General features: G+C 48.8%; 1 protein-coding gene across 5 annotated transcripts in view; it reads left to right on the forward strand.

Moving 5' to 3' along the window:
* The window catches only part of Pax2 (paired box 2), an 80,804-nt gene that overhangs the window by 37,433 nt on the left and 20,633 nt on the right, over positions 1-22,738 (forward strand). For all 5 annotated transcript variants that reach the window (XM_075975101.1, XM_075975099.1, XM_075975098.1 and 2 more), the window contains exon 6: positions 21,758-21,933. In XM_075975101.1, the coding sequence (XP_075831216.1) occupies positions 21,758-21,933 (176 nt within the window). The remainder of the gene's footprint in view (positions 1-21,757; positions 21,934-22,738) is intronic.

Here is a 22,738-nt window from a genome sequence, read left to right on the forward strand (position 1 = left end):
CGGCAGTGGGCATTAGCAAGGTTAATACCTGCAGTGTGTCCTGGCATCAGTGCAGACCTTCCTTCTCAGCAGTAGTGACTGGTATCGCACTGGTAATAACCAGAATGTGACTGGCACTGGCTCTTGGAATGTGGACAGCATCGCTGCTATCAGTGGCAACCATGGGGATATCCATCGAGGGCCAATCAATTGGCTTTGACCCAGGGTTGAGGTGGGGGAGATGATGGAGACTGTTTCCCAAGCTCTGACCTGGGGAATAGGCAAAAATTCAGACTTTCTTTGGAGAAATGTGGCATTCAAGAAGCTTGAACCCTCCTCCTAGGGATCCAGGACCCTAGGCAGAAAGACCAGGGGGAGATAAAGAAAAGATGCATGAAGGCCCTGGAACACTGTCTGTCAGTCCAAGGAGGAGAAATTTTTATCAATGCCCTGTTGAAATCTTCAGTTCCAGCCTACGGTCATGAGCAGTTATATTAGAGATTGCTTCTCTGGGAATTTCTAAACATAATTCCCCGAATATTACACACCTTGTCTCTTGTGATTGGAAAACAGGGTTGTACCAGCCCATCTATAATCAGACTGAGGAACTCAAGCCAGGCTGGGGGTGTGGCTAAGTGGTAGAGTGCTTGCCTAACAGGCATAAGGTCCTAGGTTCAATCCACAGCCTGGCAAGCAGCTGCTTTTCAGTGCATTGCTGTCCACTGGTGGCACCGGTGAAGCCCAGGGAAGTTTGATAACTTATCCAAAACTCCAAATGTAGTCATATGGTGAGAGTCTGCTGATCCATGGGAGGGAGGTGTGTTGGTGTCAGCCTTCCATGTGTGGGCTTGCAGGGGGCCGTGGTTTTGTATTGCATTAATTAGGTGTACAATGAATTGTGCAATGGGGTGGTGCCAAGCTGGTGCTGTTGTGCATTTGTAGGCAGGACAGGCTGCATGGCTGCAAAAGGCCGAGTCCCGTCACTGTGTGAATAGCTCCCTTCTGCCTTGGATGCCACTGATGCTGGAAGAAGAGGATTGTTTCCTTGGCTAGTCTCCTCCTAGAAGTTCCCAAGACCAGTGCTCAGGTGACGCTTGGAGCACATGAGGGGACAGAGCTATGGGAATGATCAACACATGTTTAGGTGCCCTAGACTGAGGTGGAGAAAGTTTCCAAACTGCGTATTAGGAAGGAAGGCGCAGGGATGAGTTGCAGTGTCTCACAGCGCTGCCTTAACTGTGAACACTGGACTGGAGTCCTAGAGCCGCTCAACTCTGTGACCTTGGGGAAGTCATTTCACCACCCCAGCTCCTTTGTCAAATGGGGTAGTAACAACCATTACTTCTTTTGTTTGTTTGCTTTTTGAGACAGGGTTTCTCTGTGTAGACCTTGCTGTCCTGGAACTCACTATACCAGGCTGGTCTTGAACTCAGAAATCTGCCTACTTCTGTCTCCCAGGTGCTATAATTAAAGTCCTGTGCCACCACCACCTGGCTCAACCCTTATTTCTTACAGAGAAGTTTCTAAAACCTTAGGTGTCTAGAGCAGTCTTCTTTTTTTTTAAATTATTTATTTATTTATTAAAGATTTCTGTCTCCTCCCAGCCACCGCCTCCCACTTCCCTCCCCCTCCCCCAACCTGTGGGTCACCACGCATTTAGGGACCAAATGATCCTTTCATGGGGTCACCTAAGACAACCAGAAAACACAGATTTTTTTTTATGATTCATAACAGTAGCAAAACTAGAGTTATGAAGTAGCAATGAAGATAATCTTACGGTTGGGGGCACCACAACTTGAGGAACTGTATTAAAGGTGGCCACATTAGTAAGGTTGGGAAGCGCTGCTCTAGGGTGTTGGGCCAGCTCCACCCTGGACAATGGGTCACCGTGTACCTAGGCAAAAAACAGTCTCATAGGCAGGTTCAGACTTCACAAGGAGGAAATGAAGCTGTGAGAGAAAGAAATCTATCTGGGCCTACACTCCCTAACCCCAACGGGGCTCTTTGTCACTCTGAGAGAAAATAATCTTGGAAAGAAGGAGGCAGCTGGCCTCACCTGCGTGGTTGAGACACCTTTGTCTACCTCTCCCTGTCCACGTCATTCTGTGGTCATTCAATGGGCCGCTCGTCATGTTTCAGCTTCCACTATAGTTTTTCTATGCATGTAACTATGAAAGTCCCTTTGTTTTCTAATCTGGGGCCATGGCTCCCTGTCTTTCTGTGGCATTTCTATTCCTACATGCGAGTTTGTTTCTCTACCCGGGAGAACATATGCTTGTTTTCTGAACCATATATAATATTTCTATGGTTTAAGTAAGTGTATTGTGTGTGTGTGTGATGTCGCTGAGATCTTTGGGAGTCACAGGATGTGGGATGTCACATGTGGAGAAGGCATGCAGTTTTCTAGGTAATTCACCAGTTTACAGAGAGTATTACATGGCCATGCTGATATCAGTAGCCAGCAGAATCCTAAGCCGGACCCAGGCATGTTGAGAGTTCATGGTCCTGGGCATGGACCTGCATATAGTTTAGCCCCAAGAACCCACTGGTATCAACCTATATCTGTGGGCAAAGCAGTAGGCTGTCCTATGCCTACCCCTGAGAGTTGCCAGGCCCCAAGACTAGGGAGACTGAGGCAGAGAACTAGTCCTTCCCACTAGTGTGTGATGTGCAGCTCAGAACTTTTGTAGCTCTTTGAAGAGGAGCCTGGTCTCCCAGTTTGGGGATCTGGCCCCCCATCTACCTGACTGTCCTTCGGGATCTCTCAGTGTCTGTCTGTCTCTTATTTACTCTAGTCGAGGTATACCCTGATCCTGCCCACATTAGAGGAGGTGGAGGTTTGCATCTGGTCTGGACTTTAAGAGGTATGAGGGCTAGAGGGAACATGGTGTGGGGGTCAAAGGGGATAGCTTGGGGGTGGTGGCTAGAGACATGGGTCCTAAGGGCAGACAGCCAACTGGAGGCAGAGGCGCAGACTTTCCTGGGAACCTTAGAAAGCTAACAGTCTCTCTGCCTGGATTCCTTCCACCATGGGCCACCGCAGAGGTTTGGGGCTGAGGCCTGGTGGCCCAGAGGGTCAGCCGCTCAGTGGATGGGGGCAGATTTTCCAGCCCTTGGAAAAACAAAGAGTAGATCGGGTAGTAAAACAAAGGCAAAGGAGACCTGGAAGCACCTGACAGCCCTAATTCATCACGGCCCAAGTTTTTTCCTGTGTTCCCATTATATTTGTTTGTAAAAGTGGAAATCAATTTTGAAGGTAATTTTCTGGAAAGAATGGAAGGGAGGTGGGAGGGCCGGATAAGGCAGAGATGGTAAAAGGAAAAATTTAGGCCAGGCACAGCCCAGGGGCAGCTCTTGGCAAGGTGAAAGAAAATTGCATATTCAATCTCCATCCATGAATCTCCCTCACTGCTGCCCGCCTCCTGCTTGAAAACAATGAAGGCTTTTTCCCAGCGCTGGGCAGGGCCTCGTATCAGCCTCACTTTAACTTCAGGGTCATTAATTCCCTGATTATTGAAGGAGAGGAGAGGGTTGCAGCATCGTCAATTCCAAAGGCACCCCCCATGTGATCAGCCACTGGCTGGGGTGGAGAGGTGAGGTACTTCAGAAGTGGGGGGGGGAGAGGAAATGGGGGAGCCACCTGGACTGGGGGGCAGGAAGCTGGGAGGAGGGTGGAAGAGGCAGTCATTACTGCATACCTCTGTTGTGTTGTTATTGCAAATTAAAAGTAGCATGTTCCACTCCGCAGCTATCTTTGGGGAGGGAGGGGCACTGAGGGAGGTGGGGGATCTTATCATTGCTTCTTCAGCAGACCAGCGGTGGTGTCACCGTGTGAGGTGACATTTGAATTTACAATTCCGCTGAGAAAAGCCATTAATTCACAAATTAACATTTCTCCCTCTCCCTCTCTCTTTAACACTCTCTCCCTCTCTCACATGGATGTGCAAGCAATTGAAAAGACAAAGGAAATAGCCTTAAGGAAGAGACTTTACTGCTAGTCTGTCTGTGCTGAGATTGCTCCCCCTGCTTCCAGATAGATAAACCAATTACCTGAGCAGCTCGGCTCCTGGCCGCCCGTGATCGCCTCCTTTTGTAGGCTGCCTCCATGGCTGGCTTACACTCGTGTATCTCATTAATGGGAACCAGGCGTGCCCTGGTCACCAAGCTCTTCCCAGATGTCCTTTGGAGAAACCATGGGAAGAGAAGCGGTGTGAGACCAGACAGGCAAGGGGGATTCTGGGGAAGAGGAGAAGCTGTCCTGGCCTTGGATCTCTGGGTACAGCTTGCTATGGTCGCAGCTTAGGGGTGGGTATGCAGGTGAGCACAGCTGGACCTGAGAGGAATGTGGGCTAGCATTTAGAGGCAGACACTGTAAACTGAGTCTGACTCTCTTAATGCCTTCGGTCTTGGAGCTTGTCTCATGAGAAGGACACGAGGAAGTTTTGCTGACTACACACTGTTTCAATGGGACAGGGATACAGCCTGAAGGAGCTGGGAGAAGTGTTGAGAAGGGGGGTCAGAAGACACCGTAAGACCAGACAGGCAAGAGGGATCCTTGGGCCAACAAGATGAGATTGGACTGATTCTTTAGCCTAAACCAAGCACCTGGGCACAATTGTGCCCACCAAATCCTTACACACACGTGTGAGTGCACACACACACACACACACACATGTCTGGGAGAGAGTTCAGTGAGAGCGAGTTGGTAAGAGAGGAGGATGCTATCTGACTGGTTTCTTAAGAATACCATAATCCTCTCCTACCCATAAGGAAGTCTCTCCAAGACCCTTGGCAGTCACTTGAACCCATTGGGAGCTTTATATGCCTAATCCTGTCTATACAGGCTTTGTTTCTCCCAATGCATACATACAAAAGTTGAATGTATAGATTAGGCACAGTTAGACATAAACAACAACGATGATAAAGCAGAACAATTTTAGTGATAGTTTGCTATTGTGAACATTAATCCGCTAACTGAGACAGCCACTGAGTGACCAGCAGGAATACACTGAGCACAAGGATGGTTTGCTCACAGGGTGGGACTGAGCAGGCAGCTCAGTTTTATCGTCCTACCCAGAAAGATATATGACTGGAAACCTATGAATTGTTATTTCTGGAATTTTCCACTTAATGTTATTTATTTTATGTGCACTGGTGTTTAGCCATGGGTGTCAGATCCCCTGGAACTGGAGTTACAGACAGGTGTGAGCTGCCATGTGGTTGCTGGGAATTGAGCCTTGGAAGAGCAGCCAGTGCTCCTAACCACTGAGCCATCCCTCCAGTCCCATCCACTTAATATTTTTAGATGGAAGATAACTGAAGCCAGGGAAAGCAAAACCTGCCATAAGGGAGAAGTGAGGCTCCTTGTGGATCACGCTGGGGTTTTATGGCTTTGTGTGTGCTAGATGCTACCTAGCGTGTGTCACAGGCTCTGCCTCAGTGCAACAGGTTCCTCAGCAGTCCAGGAAGCAAAGCTCGATCATGGGAGCCCCCATCTAAGCAGGGGCTGAGGTTCAACTACATTAATAATTTATGTTCATCTCCAGCAAAGACTCCAAACCTGGCTACTGTCCAGTTCGAAAAAGAGTTAAGTTCAAAGGTCACTAAGACTCCAGAGAAAGAAACCCACTTATGAAAGTTCATTTGTAGTTCTGATTATACGTTCTTGATAACCAAGGAAATGAGACTGGCTGTACCTGTGGCAGGTTCTTTTCTATCTCAGTTAGATTGCATATTTCAGCTGAATTATCTGGATAACATTGGCCATGAACCTGTGACTCTTCAGAAGCAAATGCAGGTTGTATTGATGTTTTACTAAAGCCTTCGGAGTGGGCTCTGTCTAGAAGTAGCTCGTGTTTTTTTTTTTTTTTTTTTTTTTTTTTGTGGGGAGGTACCAAGTTTAACCATGGCTGTGCGGGATGGTCACATGCAGAGATTCATAGACCTACACTAGAGATGAAAGTCACGTTGGTATATTTCCCCTTTCCCAGCTAGTTTGTGGTGCTGTGGCTCAAGAGTGAGTTAAAGTATTCTGAGGCTCGCTGCAACCGTGTGCTTTCTCTGTACACTGACAGCAAGAGCAGGTTGGCAGCCCCAGGAGAGGAGGTACTGACTTGATGCGGAGGGCTTCGTTTGGGTCTCTCTGCTCCTGCCAAGGCAAACAGGTCCTCCATGCCGTTCCTGATTGTCACCCTCACACGAGAGAAGCCATCATATCAGAATCTGTCTGCCATTCCTCATCTTCCCCTAGGCAGCTGCCCTCCAGCCCTGTAGGCTGGTTGGCTTCTCCTTCCCCCTCTCAGCAAGGGCATCCCCGGAGAAATCCCCTGCTCTCCTCCCTCTCTCCTCCCCCAGGACGGGCTCTTCCCTTCTCATAGGGAGGTCAAGGCTCTCCTTGACCCTGCTGCTTCTGGACCCACCTTCCTGGGTGCCCCCATCTTCTGCAGACCAATGGGCAATGGGGAAAGACAGGCAGCATGGAACCCCTGGAAATGGACATGAAGAAAATGAAGGGTTGAGAGCCCCAGGATGCCGACAGCATTCTAGACCATTGAGACTAGAGAGCGACCCTTCCTCATCCTGCCTTCCTCAGAGCCATGGCGGCCTTGGGGCTGTCTGGGATCTCATTTTCTGGCCCATAGCTGTGGAAGAGCCAGACAGGCTGGGAGAGGGTGGGGCCTGGCGCAGGGGCTGGGAGTCAGTCATGAGTCTCAGAGCCTAGTTGTGGCAGAGCCAGTAATTCAAACCATCCTGACCCTTCAGTGAACCCAAACCTGCTGACCTTGACAGCACCACACAAGAGGCCTCACAAACCTGCTGCAGGCCGGCCTGCTTTCCCTCCCTTCCTAGCGGGCCTGTGGCCTGGCTCCCAGGTGGCTCCGCATTTGGCCATCCTTATGAAATGTCAGCATCCCCTCCCTCCCTGAGGCAGGCCAACTTCAAAGCCCCCTTTGTGCTCATCTCTACTGGAGTAGGACGTGGGCATCCCTTGGAGCCTGTGGGGGACCCTGGACTGTGCCTTCTCCCATCAATGGACACGCAGAATTTGTACTCCTTCCATTGTGCTCAATGCTCAACCCCAGCTTTCATGTGTACTTGCATAGTGTGCGTGTGTGTGTGTGTGTGTGTGTGTGTGTGTACACACCCACGCATGTATATGTCAGGGTACATACAGGGGCAGAGAAGGTGATGGAGACAGAGCAGACGGGGGAGGAAAAGAGAAGCCAGAAGAAAACAGCCCCAGGAACCTGCATTAAAGTAAATGCAGGTTATGAAGTTTATGTTTTCCTCCTCGGGAGAGCTGGATTTCATCCAACAACTGCTCTAAGCTTGCCAAGTGGTTCTAGAAGAAAAAAGTGTGGGCAGGAGAGCGAGTGAGCCAGTGACAGAGGGAGAAATGCACGGACACTGTGCAAATGCTCAGGTGGGCATGCACACACGCACGCACGCGCGCGCACACATACACGGGGGGGTGGGCTGAGGACATCTGAGAAGCCAGGACAGAGGGATGCAGATGGAATGATGTTTGGAAGGAGAGGCTCCAGCAGCCCCTCTTTCCTCCTCTCTCCAGGCCCACCTGCCATCTCTATTTCCACCTTGGGCAGTGTGACCAGCCCAGACACTTAGCAGTATGGGCACTGGGTGTCATGGCTGTATGGTAAACTGAACCAAAGACATTATGGACCAGCTAGGACAGCCAGTTTGTGGAAGGCAGTAAGGGACAGTATTGGGCAGTGGGAATGAAGACTTGGCTGAGGAAGGGACCAGAATATGGTACCACTAGTTCTCCTTGAAACTTACCTCTTCTTCCGATGCTGGTGATGTCCACATGGGCTCCCCGTAGCTACTCAAGACAGCTGGTCTCTTAGGGAAAGATTATTTGAGACCTTTGCTTTTCTCTGAGAATTCTTTTTTTAAAATATTTATTTATTCGTTTATTATGTATACAACATTCTGCCTCCATGTATGCCCGCATGTCAGAAGAGAGCGCCAGATCTCATTACAGATGGCTGTGAGCCACCATGTGGTTGCTGAGAATTGAACTCAGAACCTCTGGAAGAGCAGCCAGTGCTCTTAACCACTGAGCCATCTCTCCAGCCCCCTCTCTGAGAATTCTTAAGGAAATAAATGACTGACAAGGTGAAGCCGTGAGAGATCTCAGAGGGACTTACAATAAGGGACTTAGAATAGCAGCCCTTCCAGACCTTCTGCAGACAGCACAGGGCTCGCTCTTGCTTACTGTGCTCTAGGAATATGTGAATGGGTCAGAACTCATAACTTCGTTTATTATTTTTATAATAATATTATAATATTTATAATAATATTTTGTTTTTCATTAGCAAGTATTAGTTATAGATAATGATGGATTTCAGTATATCTTATACATGTATATTTTTATTATATTCACCCCATAATGTTTTCTTATCCCCCTCCCTTCTTCTAATCCCCTCTTCCCAACCAGTCCCTTTCCTCTTCCATTGCCATGGTTTTCGTGGGGGAGGGGGTTAGTTTTTCTGTTTTCTTCCTTTCTTCTTTCCTTCCTCCCTCCCTCCCTTCCATGAGTGTGTGTGTGTGTGTGTGTGTGTGTGTGTGTGTGTGTTGTGTATAGTATATGTCCTACTGAGTTTAACCAGGACCTGGTTAAACTTTTGAGCAAAGGGACTGTCAGGGAGAATGTGGCTGAAAGGGAAGCGTGCCTTGACTCTGACCTGCCAATGAGATGTCAGCTCGCCACCCTGTCCCCATGTCTCTTCAAGTTCTGCCAGGATCTGGGACAGAGGAGAATTAGGGGTAGAGTCCGCAAAGGCACAGAATGGAGAGAAGAGGGGAGGTAGGAGAGAGGGGGAGGGGAGGCAGAAATTGCTGATTGTGGAGACCAGGGCATGCCGGATATACCAGGCGCTGAGTTAAGGCTGGAACTGTCCAGGGATGGCCTTGGTCCTTGCTGTCCCCTGCTCTCTCCTCTGCCCTCTTTATTCAGCCCTCCCCCTTCCCTCCACACATCTTTATTGGTTCTGGTAATGGCCTTGATTTGCATGTCAGGCAAAGCCTTGCTACACACACAAAAAGAAAACCCCAACCGTGGCGGTGTGGCAGTGTCAGCTCTCGCTGTTGTTCGACAGTGTAAAATTAAATTAATAAAGCCCCCAACACAGGAAAACATAACAGGAAATTAATGGCCTTTACTGTTGCTCTGATGCAGTCATTTGCAACCCTGCTTTCCGCACCAAAGACTTCATAAATGCAAGCAGTTTCTCTAAACAAGCATACTTAGGGCGGCCTGGTATGTAATTTTTCGCCTTGCTTGTGTCCTGAGAGCTAACAAAGCCCCCTTCCCTCTTAGCTTTAGAGAGGTTTCGGACCAGTTCTGACCCAACTGGAGCCCACCAGGCAGAAGGCCCCAGTCCCTTTTGGAGGGGGTAGAAGGAGAACTGGGGTTCAAACAGGGACTCCTCACTCCACGAGCCCCTCCTGCCCACTGAGGGTAAGCCATCAGGAACTCACCTCTAGTGCTCCTTCCTCCCGTGGGTCTGTCCGCTCTCCCACCACCTCTGTGTGCCCTCCCATTGCCTCTGGCCTTCATCTTCTTCTCCCCATTTCTATTCACTGAGCATCTCCAACTTCTTCATACAGAGGCCAAACGGGGCTGGCTCTGCCTCAGCAGAGGGTAACTTGCGGGCTTTTCTAGGGTGGAAGAGGAAGCCAGCTTACCCAAAATGAGCCACGTAGCTGCGCTAGTGCAATTTTCTGGGGTTCTAGGCTCCTCTACTCTGTCTCTTTTTTTCTAGGTTGGCTATGAGCCTTGAGGGCCTTAAATGATCATTTTCATGATCTCTGTGTCCGCAGACAGATTTCAAAGCTGACAGGCTATGAGCTGCTGTGGTCAATAGGTAGGGTATTAAAAACACAGGAGTCCTCTTTGAACTTTGTACCAGTGTGGGCCCCGGTACCCTCTGTGCTGGAAAGGCAGGGCTTCACAGGCTGGCCCTCGTGGCTATGCACTCGGGAGGGGTGCAGAGAGATGACAGAAAAACCCAGCAGGCAGCGGGGCTCGCCTTGGGACTGGCTGTCTCCAGAGACTGGGAGAGCAGCGACAAGGGAGAATCCCAGATTTTTGAGGGTCGTTGGCCTTGCCTGCCTTTCACCATAGAGCCCTGCAACTCCGCCTGCTGGACTACAGCCTGTGCGTGGACACGGGGCATAGCTTGAACAGTGCCCGCCGTTTGCAGCTATGCCTTTCTCTGCTTGAGGCACAGCATAGGACAGGAGCCTACCCCACACCTTTCTGGCTCTATTTTGAGTATTTACAATCATAGCTTGCACAATCTAAGTTTCTGGTAAAATATTTAGAGGTCATAACATTTACCACGACCACAGTGGATGGTGATAAAGGACCTCCATTTGATATCTGCCCTTCATTGTCCCCTTCCTCATTTCCACCCTATCTGCCAGGCTCTCAGCAAACTCTGCTGAACCCTGGGTGGATTTCAGTTTCCCTCATGATTCGGTTCCTCCACTCAAGGGAGTCCCCTCTCCATCCTGGCCACCTGTCTCTGGATTCGTGAGCACTGAGTCTCAGAGACAGTCCAGCCAAGGCCAGGTACGTTACTGCAGAACCTCTGCCCCTCTCCCGCCTGGAGACTCTACACCCATAACGTAGCCTAAGATTACATTCGATTTTTTAGCAGCCGTGTCAGACTCGAGCACATATTAAGCTCATGGTCAACTAAAACCTCCAGATCTTTTTCACATCAATTGCTATCCAGCCAGGTCCACCCATTCTGGACTTGTGTAATTGATTTTTTTTTAACCTAAACATAGGGCATTCCATTTATCCCTGTTGCATTTTCATCTTGTTGGTTCAGGCTCTTAACTCTACTGGATGAAAGTCACAAGGATGTCTTCTATATCACTGTCCAAGAAGTCCTGGGAGGTTTTTCCTCCTCTTCCTCCCCTCTTCATCTTCCTCCTCTTTCTTTTCTCCACCCTCTTTCTTCTCCTCCCTCTTCTTTTCATTGTTATTTTCCTTTCACATAAAGAAAGTCATGTGACAAAAAGTGAAGCCCTCCTCCCACACTTTAGATACCATCGAACTCGGCCTTCGCCAACTATCGCACTCTCCCTACCCTGGCCCTGTCCCTGGGAAGGGGAGAGGCATCTTTGTCAAATGTTAACATATTCTATATCCATATGGTTTTCTTAATAAATCAGTTAAGAAAGAAAATATCAGTGTAAGAAAATGGAGCACCTGCTTTGGAAAGATGCATGATTGACTTACAGAGAAAAATGGGACAGCTCTTGACTTCCAGAAGCTTATCATCTAGTTGAGAGACAGAGGCGCATATGCCAATGTGCATGCATCACACAGGAAGAACATGGCTGATGCTGTGATCACGGCAGGATGGCTACAAGGAATGTTTCAAAAGACAAAACAGAGTTGTGTCTTCCAGCAAGGCCACTGGGCACACCATCATGGCCGCAGGGGTGGGGGAGCATTTTAATGTGCCACAACTTACTCTCAGTGAGTGTATTCAGGTTCCGGGGTATCACCTTTTCTTTTCTAGTGCCTGCAAATCGGTGATGTAATATTCGGTTATTTTCAGAAAAATACCCAAAGCCTAAGACTGAATGCGTTGCAGCGTCGTTTGCAAAATCTTCTGAAAACCACCGTCTGGACTCAAGGACTCAGCAATAGCAGTTTTAGTATCCTTGGTTCCTCTTAGTCCTGAGAGAGTTAGCACATGGGAAATGCCCTCCCTCTCCAGCTCCCTGGGCTCACACTGGCCATTGTTGCCTTTTCCTGTGGAGATAAAGACAAGCTAGGAGTTCCCTCTCTTCTCCTCTGTTCCTCTCTTCTCCTCTTCTCTTCTCTCTATCCCTTCCCTTCCCTCCCCTCCCCTCCTCTCCCCTCTCCTCTTCTCTCCATCTCTTCTTCCCAAGGTTTGAGCCCGGCATACCTTCCTTTGCAACCCTCCTCTCAGCAGAGGAAAACCCTTCTGCATTGTCTCAGCTCCTTCTGAGTCTTTGTCTTCCTGCGGGCATATGCTACTCACATCTCTCTCCTTGGTTATGGTCTCTCCTTCCATCTGCTTTGTACCCTTTTTGGGGACAGGGTGCTTGTGTCTGACTGTAAATGCAGTCCATGCTCATTGTAAAATATTTGGACAAGGCAATACATTTCTAAAAAACCCAAAAATCTATAAGCTCATCATTGAGTGATAACCAGTGTTGAAATGAGGCGGTATTTTGGAGCCTTTTCCTCCTATACATGTGCAACTTTAGATATTGTAGTTCTTAATTAAAGCTGGAGCTGCTCTGCATACAGCTCTCTGTCTTGCTAGTTTTACTTAATGTTATATAGTAGCATTTTCACATGTCATTGCATATTCCTTGAAAACATGATTTTTTTAATGGCTGCATAATCTTCCACTGTTCAATGTACATGTCCTTTTAAAGTCTGGGCTCATCATATTTTAAAGCTTAGTGGTGTGTGGCAACGGTGCTTTCCCTAAGTGCCCTTCTCGGTCGCCCCCCCCCTCCCCATCTCCCAGTCCTCTTACTTCATCAGGTTTAAGCTTATGGAGGCAGAATTGCATCTTTCGGAGCATCTGTCATCTCTGGGGTTATATCTTCGTTTAGAATCTCTTGACGTGGAGTTTCTTGTGTGTTTTCTCTTCCTGTGGGATTCCCCGCCAATGTCCCTTTTCTTTGCCTGCTTTAGACAGGGTCGCTTTGCCCCCGATCCTCATCATTTTCCTTTAATCCATTTCTCCTTCTTGGCCAGAGTCAAGGGATAGGACAGGTGATCATCTCTGTGACACAGAAACGCTACCTAGCCTCTCTGAACCTGCGTTTTGTTTTGTTCTGATTTTATCTCTAAGATGGAGTCAGATCAAAGCATCTTCAGGACACACTCGGCAGCTGGAAAGTGTGAGGGTGAGGCCACAGTGACGATGTCTATCATTGCTTCTTTTCTCCGTCTGAAAAGTAAAATGGCGGGGAGGCAAGCTCAGGGCTCATCCAGCTCTGCTCTGGAATCTGACCAGTCAGCCAGCATTTGAGATCACGTGCATCAGTCAGCCAGCATTTGAGATCACGTGCATCAGTCTCGATGCTAGGTTTACAAAGACGAGGAAATGCGGAGTCTCTGCTTTCAGAGACAGCTCAGTAAAGAGAGTGAGCATGGCAATGTAACTGTGCTGCATGCAGAGGTTACTCTTGGCTCTGACGCTTACTGGCTGTTAAGTTGGTTGTTTGGAGCATGGTCACTGTCTTTGAAAGCCCTCAGTTTCCCAGGTTATGAGCTTAGCTTCCAGAGGTACAACAGCGAGGCTCTGCCTTCTCTGCTGTCAGTCATTAGCTGCCTCTATGTGACCTTGGGGAAGTCCCTCGACTTCCAAACTTCTATTTTCTTACCTGTGACATGGCTATAATAAGAGAAGCTCCCTGATAAAGTTTTTCTTATGAACACTGAATGTGTTACTACAGTAACAATGTCTGACATGCACCGATTACACACTTAGAACATGCTATTGTTCTATGAGTTAAATCCACGTGTTCCTGTTAAGCATGGGGTTTGGTATCATACCAGAATCTGGCTCCATGCTATTATTATTGCTACAGCAGAGATTTAAGTAGATAGCGTTGGATCACAGAGGAAAAACCAGTGTTGCTGTCGGATAACCCCCAGCCTTTTCGTCTGTATCTAAGGAAACTCAGTTTAGAAAAGCTCATGGGATTTGTCCAAGATCGCAAGGAAAGTGAGAGCAAGAAAAGTCAAGACTCAGCCTGGGGAATGTTACATCTATTCCAGGTCCAAATCTTGCCTTAAGGGTGGTTCATCTATTCCAGCCTGGTTTTAAGGTCCCTAACATAGTGTCCCCAGAAGTAAGTAGATATGGGTAGCCATAGCAAGCCTGAGGCAGGGATACTATCAGCCACCCGAGCTTCTCAACCTAAGGTGAACTCACTCAGTGTTTAGAAGTTGGGTGTAGCCAAAGGTTTGCCAGGGCTAGTGGGCTGGGCCGAGGGCTCTCTCTCTCTCTCTCTCTCTCTCTCTCTCTCTCTCTCTCTCTCCCTCTCTCCAAAGTCTTATTATCTAGCTCAGACTGTCCTGGAACTCCCTCTGTAAGCCAGGCTGAGCTACACTCACAGAGATCAGCCTGCCTCTGCCTTCCAACTGCTGAAATTAAAGGCAGGCCCCACGACTCCTGACTTTACAAGGGTGTTTATCATGACTTCCAAGCTTGATTTGGTGTTCGTGGCCAGACCAAACTTCAAGGTTGTCCATCTTAAGGTGGGAAGCAGTGGGTACCACATCCTATCTCCTACCCAGGCCACTGCAGGTCACAGTGGCCCCTGCTCTCTCTCTCTCTCTCTCTCTCTCTCTCTCTCTCTCTCTCTCCTCCCTCCTTCTCTCTTCTCCCAGGCTTTCCTGTCTTCTCTTCCCATCTCTCCCGTGTCTGTTTTTCATTTTCTTTCTACTCATTTCCTCATGCCCCTTTGTTTTCTTGGCTTCTTTCCCCTTCCTTCTGCCTCCTCCCTTCATTCCTTGCTCTTCTCCCAGTTCTGGGGAGGAATCTCATCCCCGTTACACTATCAGATGGGGCCCCCAAATGGCAGCCCAAACCTGTCCAGGTCCTGCTGTGCCATTGCTATGGGGGGTGGGGCTGGGGCTGCACAGGCGGACTGCCCTGAATGACAAGAGGGATATTGATCGCATTCTGAACTCAGCCCAGCAGATAGAAGGTAATTAATGACTCCATTTGCCTCAGTACCGGGGAGAACAATTGAGTTTGAAACTGCAACAACCGGCAGCTGGGGAGACTGGGGGACAGGCTGGGGGTGAGCCCTTTGAGGGGGAAGAATGTGGAGGAAATAAGGTAGAGGAATAAATTTAATGCACCTGCCCCAGCCTCTGCTGTTTTCTTCCACATTCTTTGCCCTTCTGTACCAGTTCTTGCGGTCATGTTGAACTTTTCCACAGCTGTTTCCTTGTTTGTAAAACTGAACGGACGGGATCTCTTTCTCAGGTGCTCGGTGAGGGAGGGCTAGAGGCAGCGTGTGGTAAGTGCCTTGAGTCTGTCCATCCAAGAGGACCGGAAGTGAACAGTAAATGATGGTTGTGCTGAGAATGGTCGGACGACAAAGGGAAACTCTTCCGGCTTTAGATCCAGGCTTTGCTACTGACCAGCCTCTGTTAGACAAAACAGCTTGCTCTCTGGGACTTATTTCTTTATCTGAAAAACAATGATGATGATGATGACGATAACAAGAACCTAGTAAAGTTGAACAGATTTAATAAGTTTAAGCAAAAGCGTACTGTTTGTTCTCCCATGACCACTGCACCTTTGTGTTTGTTCTTAAACAACTAAAGCTCAACGCTAGAATGCTTGCCTAGCATATTCAAGGCCCTGAGTTTGATCACCACCTCTAGAAGAAAAAAAAAGTTAATATTTTTTATATTAAATTAAATTTTATATTAAAATTTAATATGAAAGCTATATAGTTTTTTTCCTATGTTAAAAAGTTTCTTGGAGGTTGGAGAGATAGTTCACTGGTTAAGAGCATGTTCAAGTCCCAGCCCTCAAACTGAGCATCTCACATTGCTTCTAACTCTAGCTTAGGGGGAGCCCATGTTTCTGACCTCTGTAGAACCTACACTCACATGCCCATACTCTCACACAGGAAACAGAAACATGCCTATATAGCATTAAAAACAAAAATAATTAACCAGGTGGTAGTGGCAAACACCATTAATCCTAGCAGTGTGGAGGCAGAGGCAGGCGATCTCAGGGAGTTTGAAGCCAGCCTGGTCTACAAAGCAAGTTCCAGGACAGTTAGGGCTCTTAACACAGAGAAATCCTGTCTCAAAAAACCAGAATAATTTTAAAAGCTCAAATCAATCCTGTTTGTTGGGATTTAGTGCACTGTCCCAGCTCACCTCACCCTGAGGGTATAGACTGTAGGAGCCCTGGTGCCTTCAGACAAAGAAATTGTTAATTCTGTCCTGCTCCCATAACCCACCTCTCTTTTGGTGAGTGCATGGCTCCATCTACCTCCTTTCCTTCTCATTGACCACTTTTGGAATCCAGGTGAAGGTAAACATAGGGAAGAAAGGATACGTTTCTCCTTTGTCTCCAGCCCAAGTCGTGGCTCACTGAGCTGCTGAGACCTCACTGGACGTTCCCATTTGTGACTGACCAGATTAAGGATTCTGGCCCGGGGTCCAGTATGAGATAGTGTCTGCTCCAGAGCAGCTCACGAACAGAGGAGGTGACAGTATTGATGGGATAAGGCTGTTAGGAGGTGTTCAGATGGAGGGGTAAGACATTTCCTTCTTTCTTTCCTTTTTGTGCTGTGCTGTGTGTGTGTGTGTGTGTGTGTGTGTGTGTGTTGGACATTGAACCCAGACCCTTGAGTACATGCTCCATCACTAAGCCCCCCTGCTAGTCCTGAGATATTTTTAAATAAAGATCCTAGAGGTAATATATGCCATTGCACAAAGCCTAGACCATGGCTACAGTGAGCATGTTGCGGGCAGTATTCCAGTGGTGATGACCTTTGCGTTCATGGTTGTTCTTTACACGGAGGCTTCCTACTAGAGAGCTGAGTGGGCAGTATTGTCTTTCAGATCAGCCTATAGTTTAACCGTGTGCTGAAGGACTTCCTTGTGCTGGGATCCCTGGTGACTATGCCCTAGAGTTGGCCCCTAACCCTTACACAATCTGTACTTCAGTGACTCTGAACCTTAGTTCTCTCAAAAGTTAAAAGAGGATTAGCTCCTAGTAATGTTGGGTAATTGTTTGGAAGCCCAAATAACCCAAGATCTGTGAATAAATAAGAAGTCAAAGAAGATAATATGGGCTTCACTAATCCGCCTATAGCCTGTCCACCCAACTAGTAGAAAGAACCCGAATCATCTAAGCAGTCTGTGCTCAGCCAGCACAAACCACAGGGATCAGCCTCACTATAGAGAAAAGTACCAGCAAAGAACTGGGGATGCACCCTGAATAGGGCCAAGTGATGCTTGGCTGGACCCCTAGCTTCAGTACCTAGGCTTCAGAGTAAAGTAATTTAGAAGGCAAATCTCGTATTAGACCGGACTCATATCCTGACTATCATTTACTAGGGGCATGGTCTTTAATAAGCTACTTAATGTCCTTTGTCTTGGCTTCCTTATACATTAAATAAGTGCCGAGGAGTTTATTTCACGGTGTTGTTGGAAGGATTCAATGAACTCTGAAGCACAAAAGCTTTACTTTTAGGTCTTTGGTTCTTTTAAGATAGGGTCTCACTAGATAGCCCCTACTAGCTTGGGACTCACAATATCCCTGCTGTAGCCTCCTGAATTTTGAGATTCTAGGCATGCATTGCCATGTATGTTTTAGAATCCTTTACATTATTTTGTTTGTTTGTGTGTTTGTTTCATGGTCCTGGAGACGGGATCGAGGGCCTTGAATGTGCTGTGTAGATGCTCCCACTGAACCACAGCACGGTCCAAGGGGCTCCTGACCCTTGGGCAGTGCTAGGGTGTCTGGCAGGGGCCAGGGGAAAGCAGGATTGACTCAGCTGTGGGAACTGTTGGGCCAGCACCCAGACATTTCCCACAAATGTTGAGGGAAACCAACAACAGCATTTTCCACCTCTCTCTAAAAGCATAGCCTGAGTCTTGAAAGAAATATTGTAAATAGGGATTGTTCCAGAAAGTTCAGAACATACAGACACCATACTTGAGCCTTCTTGACACAAGGAGTTCAAATATAGACTCATGTAGACCCTGAACCCTGTCCTGGAGCAGCTTCTGCCCTCTGATTTCAAGGCTAAATTCCACCTGGACTAGGAACAGTGTTTTCTGTTAGCTTCAGGCACTGCAGGCAAGTGGGTGGCATTCCTGAGGCAGGAAGGACTTCCAGGGGACCTGAGGTGGTGCTGCCAGAAGCTAACAGGCAGTAGGACTGACAAACAACAGCATGTACTTGTGCTGGACCAATCAGGTGAGACCGGCCAGTCTAGAAAATTTCTGCCAGGGGTCTCATTCTGAATACTGCAAGGGAGAGTCTCATTCAGTCATTCATTCATTCAGTCAGTCAGTCAGTGAGCACCTGCTATGTGTCATGCCTAGCATAGAGTTACAGAAATCCATGGTCCCTGCCCATAGAAACTTCTTGGGAGGGGACTTGTCTTCGTGATTGGTGTTACCTAACTATTCTTCTGTGTTCCTTCCCTCTCACTCAAAATCTTAGGTCAGGACACAATTCTGACTGCCCATAGTTTCACAGCTTTGCCAGATGACCCTTGCAGTGGCCTCTTCTCCAGACTGCCTGAGTGCTGTCTCCATGGCTTCTGGGAGGGCACTCCAGGTGGCAAGCACTGCCAACCGCTTTCTTTTACTCCACTTTCCCACCCTCTTCTTTCATGCTCTCTCCCCCTTTTCTCCTCTTCCTAGCCTCCCAGCTCACCCCCTCCTAGCTCTAGACTCTCTCCAAAGCTGGACACTCAGCCGCAACACCAGGTTCCATCCTTCTTGCTAAGCATCTTCACGCTGTCCAGCACCTCCTGGTTTCTGGTGTGGAAAGTCTCTTCCTTTCCCTCTCCCTCTTTCTGCCCTTCCCCTGCTTTTCTGCTAGCTTCTTGCAGAGGCTCCTCCTTGCACCTTCACGGTCCATGCCCCTCCCACCCCCTTTCTTTTCTTCTGTCCTCTCTCTCTCTCTCTCTCTCTCTCTCTCTCTCTCTCTCTCTCTCTCTCTCTCTCCCTCTCTCTTTCTCTCCCTTCCTCTCTCTTTTTCTCTCTCTCTCTTTCTCTCCCTCCCTCTCTCCTTCTCTGTCTCTCTCCCCCCCCCACCTTAGCTCCTCCCCCTTCCTTCATTGCCTTCACAGAGCACAAAGTGACAGCCCAGGCCTGTGACTAAGTTGGAGGAAAATACCGTGCCTCCCAGCAGTATCTGCACTCCTCTCCCTGCCCTGTAGCTCACTTACCTGACACAGACACACACACACACACGTGCCATGAGTCCCTCTACCGTACTTCACTGCTCATCAAAACCCCACCTTTCCAGAAGAAGATGCTTCCTCTGTGGCCTTTCTTTCCACTCGGGGACTCCCTCGGGACTCCTCCAGCCTGAGGTCAGAGTTCTCTGCCAGCTTTGTCCTCTGGCACCAGCCACTAGCACGTTCTTCCTACCTGTCTGCCCTACTTCCCTTCTCCCCTTCCTCAGTCTACCCCTCCCAGTGCCTCCTCTTCCAGCAGTGAGCTTCCTCTTTCCTTCCCTTCCAGCCCTCCCCTGCTTTCCTTTGCTGCCTCTGTAACCTGTCTTACCACCAGGGCCAGTGTGTACAAAAAAATAAATAAATAAAAAGGTCAGTGAGCGGAGGGAGCAGCAATAACCCCTAAAACAGTACTATCAGTGGAACATGATTGATCAATTGAATTCCATAGCGGCTGAAAAATGTGGGATTAAGTAGTGTATTATACGCACAATGAGTTGAGGCATGATGTTCATTTCAAGTTCATTTCGCCGGCCTCTGCCACCAGATCAGGCAATCAATAGGGGCAGCAGATATCATATATCACCTCTCTGCGGGCTGGGGAGAGAGCGCCATAATCTCTCGCAAATTTAGAGTGACAGATTTGTCAAGATCTGAAGGGCCCCTGAATAAATGAAGGCAAAGAGACTCCTCCAGCCAGTGACCTGAGGACAAAGCTTTAGTTCAGCTCCTGCACACACACACACACACACACACACACACACACACACACACACACACACACACATATCTTGGTCACAGGGTGAAGCAAGCCACACACAGGCATGTACACAAATCCACACAGAGGCATAAAATGCCTCTTGCCACGTGTGTGTGCTCACACTCACACACATATTTGAATGCATGCTCACAGACAAATGTACCGTCTGCTCCCTAGAACCCATTCAGTAGGCGCAATAAATACCAAGTCTCCTGATGCTGCTCTCACGGGGCCTGGCAGCAGGGCTTCCCTGGAAAGCAGGAGGGCTGCAAGCAGAGACAGGCACAGTGGGCCATGGTGACAGGCGGTGGAGGTGGGGAGATATGCATTCTGGAAAGAGATGCTCGCGGGAGAAAGGGGGCATGGCTCGCGTTACTTGTATGCACGCGTAATTCCAAAAAAGATTCCCGCTGTCATTCATACTCATCGAGACACTTATTCACCCAGATGTCTATTACGTTCACGTATATATGCACAGAGAACACCCACACCAAAGGGGAAATGAGTATACTGTCGTCCAGTTTCCCTACAGGGTCACACATGGTTCCAGAACCGTGCAGAAAAAGTACAGCTACCAGGTCTTGCATCCACAGGAACACAGGAATGCCACCAAGGCTGCCTCTGCCCACCTCAGACCCATCTTTGTGTGTGTGTGTGTCTCTCTTTCTGTGTCTTTCTCTCTCTTTTTCTCTTGTTCTCTTCCCTCCCCTCTCTCTCTACATATTTCCTTTCTCCCCTCCCCCCTCCACACTCTTTCTTTGCTCCTGCACAGTATGATGGGAAGATGGGAAGTCCTTTTGGAAAGCAGTGCCTTTTGCTCCATCTGGGCGGCCAGCGAGGGAGGATGGCTGTAGATTGAGGTTAATCAATATGTAATACTTTCTATGGTCTCCCAAATGATACTGTACGATGTTACTGTATATAATGCGATATTGATTATATCATATCATATAATCACCTATAAACTGATATATATAACAGTCCCAGAAGAACACCCTGGGCCCTAAAGCACAGGCTGGCCCCAGGTCCAAGGCTCCCTAGCTTGTCATGGGCTGAGGGAAGCCAAGGGATGGAGGGCTGGGGCTGGAAGACCAGGAGAGTTGCTAGGTGAGGGCTCAAAGGAGCTGTGGGGCAGGCGTTTTGTTCTCAGTATGCTCTAAAAGCTCCAAGTGACCCAACACTGGAAGGCGGGAACAAATCAGGGGGATGGACAGCAAACGAGGACCATGGAACCTCACTTGGAGACCAGACTGCCTTCTGGCTGGAAATGGGCTCTAGTGGTCACTGTCCAGTCCTTTTCCCATGGAGCAAGCCTTGTCTCTTGTTGGAAACCTGATGGAATAACCAGGTGTCCAGGGAGCTAGCTCCTGCTGAGGCCTGAGCCAGGACCCTCCAGGGGAGAATGGTGCCAGGTCACAGCCGTTTGCATGTTCTCTGGAGTCTGTCCAGGGTGCTAACCGTACATGGCTCCTCTGCTCTGTCTCCAGCCCAGCCAGGGGACCTCAGCTTTGCTCTCAGAACCCTTCCTCCTTGGGAGAAGTTAATTACTTTCCCCAGACTCTGTGTTATACTCAGCTTCAAAGATTTGATGATTTTCAGCCCCTGGAATCCGTGGAACTGAAATTTATCTGAACCCAGTTCAATTCTCCACAGTAATGCCTGTCTGGGAACCCAGCCCTAGATGACTCAGGCTGGGGGATGGGTGGAGGTCTTGGGAAAAGAGAGCCTTGAAAGCAGCTTCGTGGGACCCCCTGGCTCCACCTCTGCCTAGTCTTTCTTATCCACACAGCTATGATCTCCCTTCTTTTTCTCTCCTCAACTCTTTCAGGGCTCTGACTTCCTCAGCCAGGTCTCTGAGGAAGGGCCAGACTCTTTGGCCTCTAGGCCTAGGCCTCCAGCCTCCTCCTCTAGTTTATGGACTAGAAGTAAGGGACCTTAGCAGAGGCACAGTGCCCAATCATTTACCCACTGCATCCTTCCTTGTTTCTGCCGGCCTCGTGCTCATGCCTTAAGTGTCTATGTGTTCCCCAGATGTGTCTGAGGGCTCTGTCCCTAATGGAGACTCCCAGAGCGGTGTGGACAGTTTACGGAAGCACCTGCGAGCCGACACCTTCACCCAGCAGCAGCTGGAAGCTTTGGATCGGGTCTTTGAACGACCTTCCTATCCAGATGTCTTCCAGGCATCAGAGCACATCAAATCAGAACAGGTGAGAGGGGAGCTTCCTGTTCACCCAGAACAGAAAGGAACTGGGTGGAGCACGGCCCTTCTCACACCAAGCACCCACCACGGTGTGCGTTCATATGGCTACTGTGTGTGCACTTTGTGACCGTGACAGCACAGACCACTGTTAAGGCATAGCTGAGATAAATAATTCCACTATGTAGTTGCTGAAAATGATGAGCTCTGGGGAAAGGATGAATATTATCTCAATTCAGAGTTTCCAATTCCTTATGAAGGGCAGTGCAACATTCCACAGTCCCCACCCTCTCTCTGCATTCTGTGACCCTGGTACAAGGAGAGAAATATCCCCTTGCTCCAACCCAGACAGAAATATCCCCTAGCTCCAACCCGTGCCCAGCCCTCACGAGGTCCTACAGAAAGTCAGTGGAGATCCTCTTGTCCTGTGTCAGAAGGAAAGCCCACCTGGCTGCCTTCTGATGCATCTGCCTACTCTGAACCCAGGCCAGCCGCCGGTTGTCTTAGTCACCCACCATGCCCACAGACACAGAAGCGCACAGAGCGCAACACGGCCTGGAGCACATGCCACATCAGCAAAACACACCACTTGGAAGCGTTTCCCCAAGGACCTCCCATTTCAGGGCCAGCAGGATTGCTCAGAGAGGAATGGCACTTGCCACCCAGCGCTGTAAGCCTGGCAGCCTGAGTTTGGTCCCGGGACTCATGTAAAGGCGGAGGGGAAGAACTGACTCCACAGACTGCCTTTCACATGTGTGCCATGGGATGACCTACTCCCCACACTATAATTTTTTTTTATTTTAAAACTTAAAGAA

This window comes from Microtus pennsylvanicus, chromosome 5 (genome assembly GCF_037038515.1).
Source record: "Microtus pennsylvanicus isolate mMicPen1 chromosome 5, mMicPen1.hap1, whole genome shotgun sequence".
In the NCBI taxonomy this organism is placed as follows: domain Eukaryota; kingdom Metazoa; phylum Chordata; class Mammalia; order Rodentia; family Cricetidae; genus Microtus; species Microtus pennsylvanicus.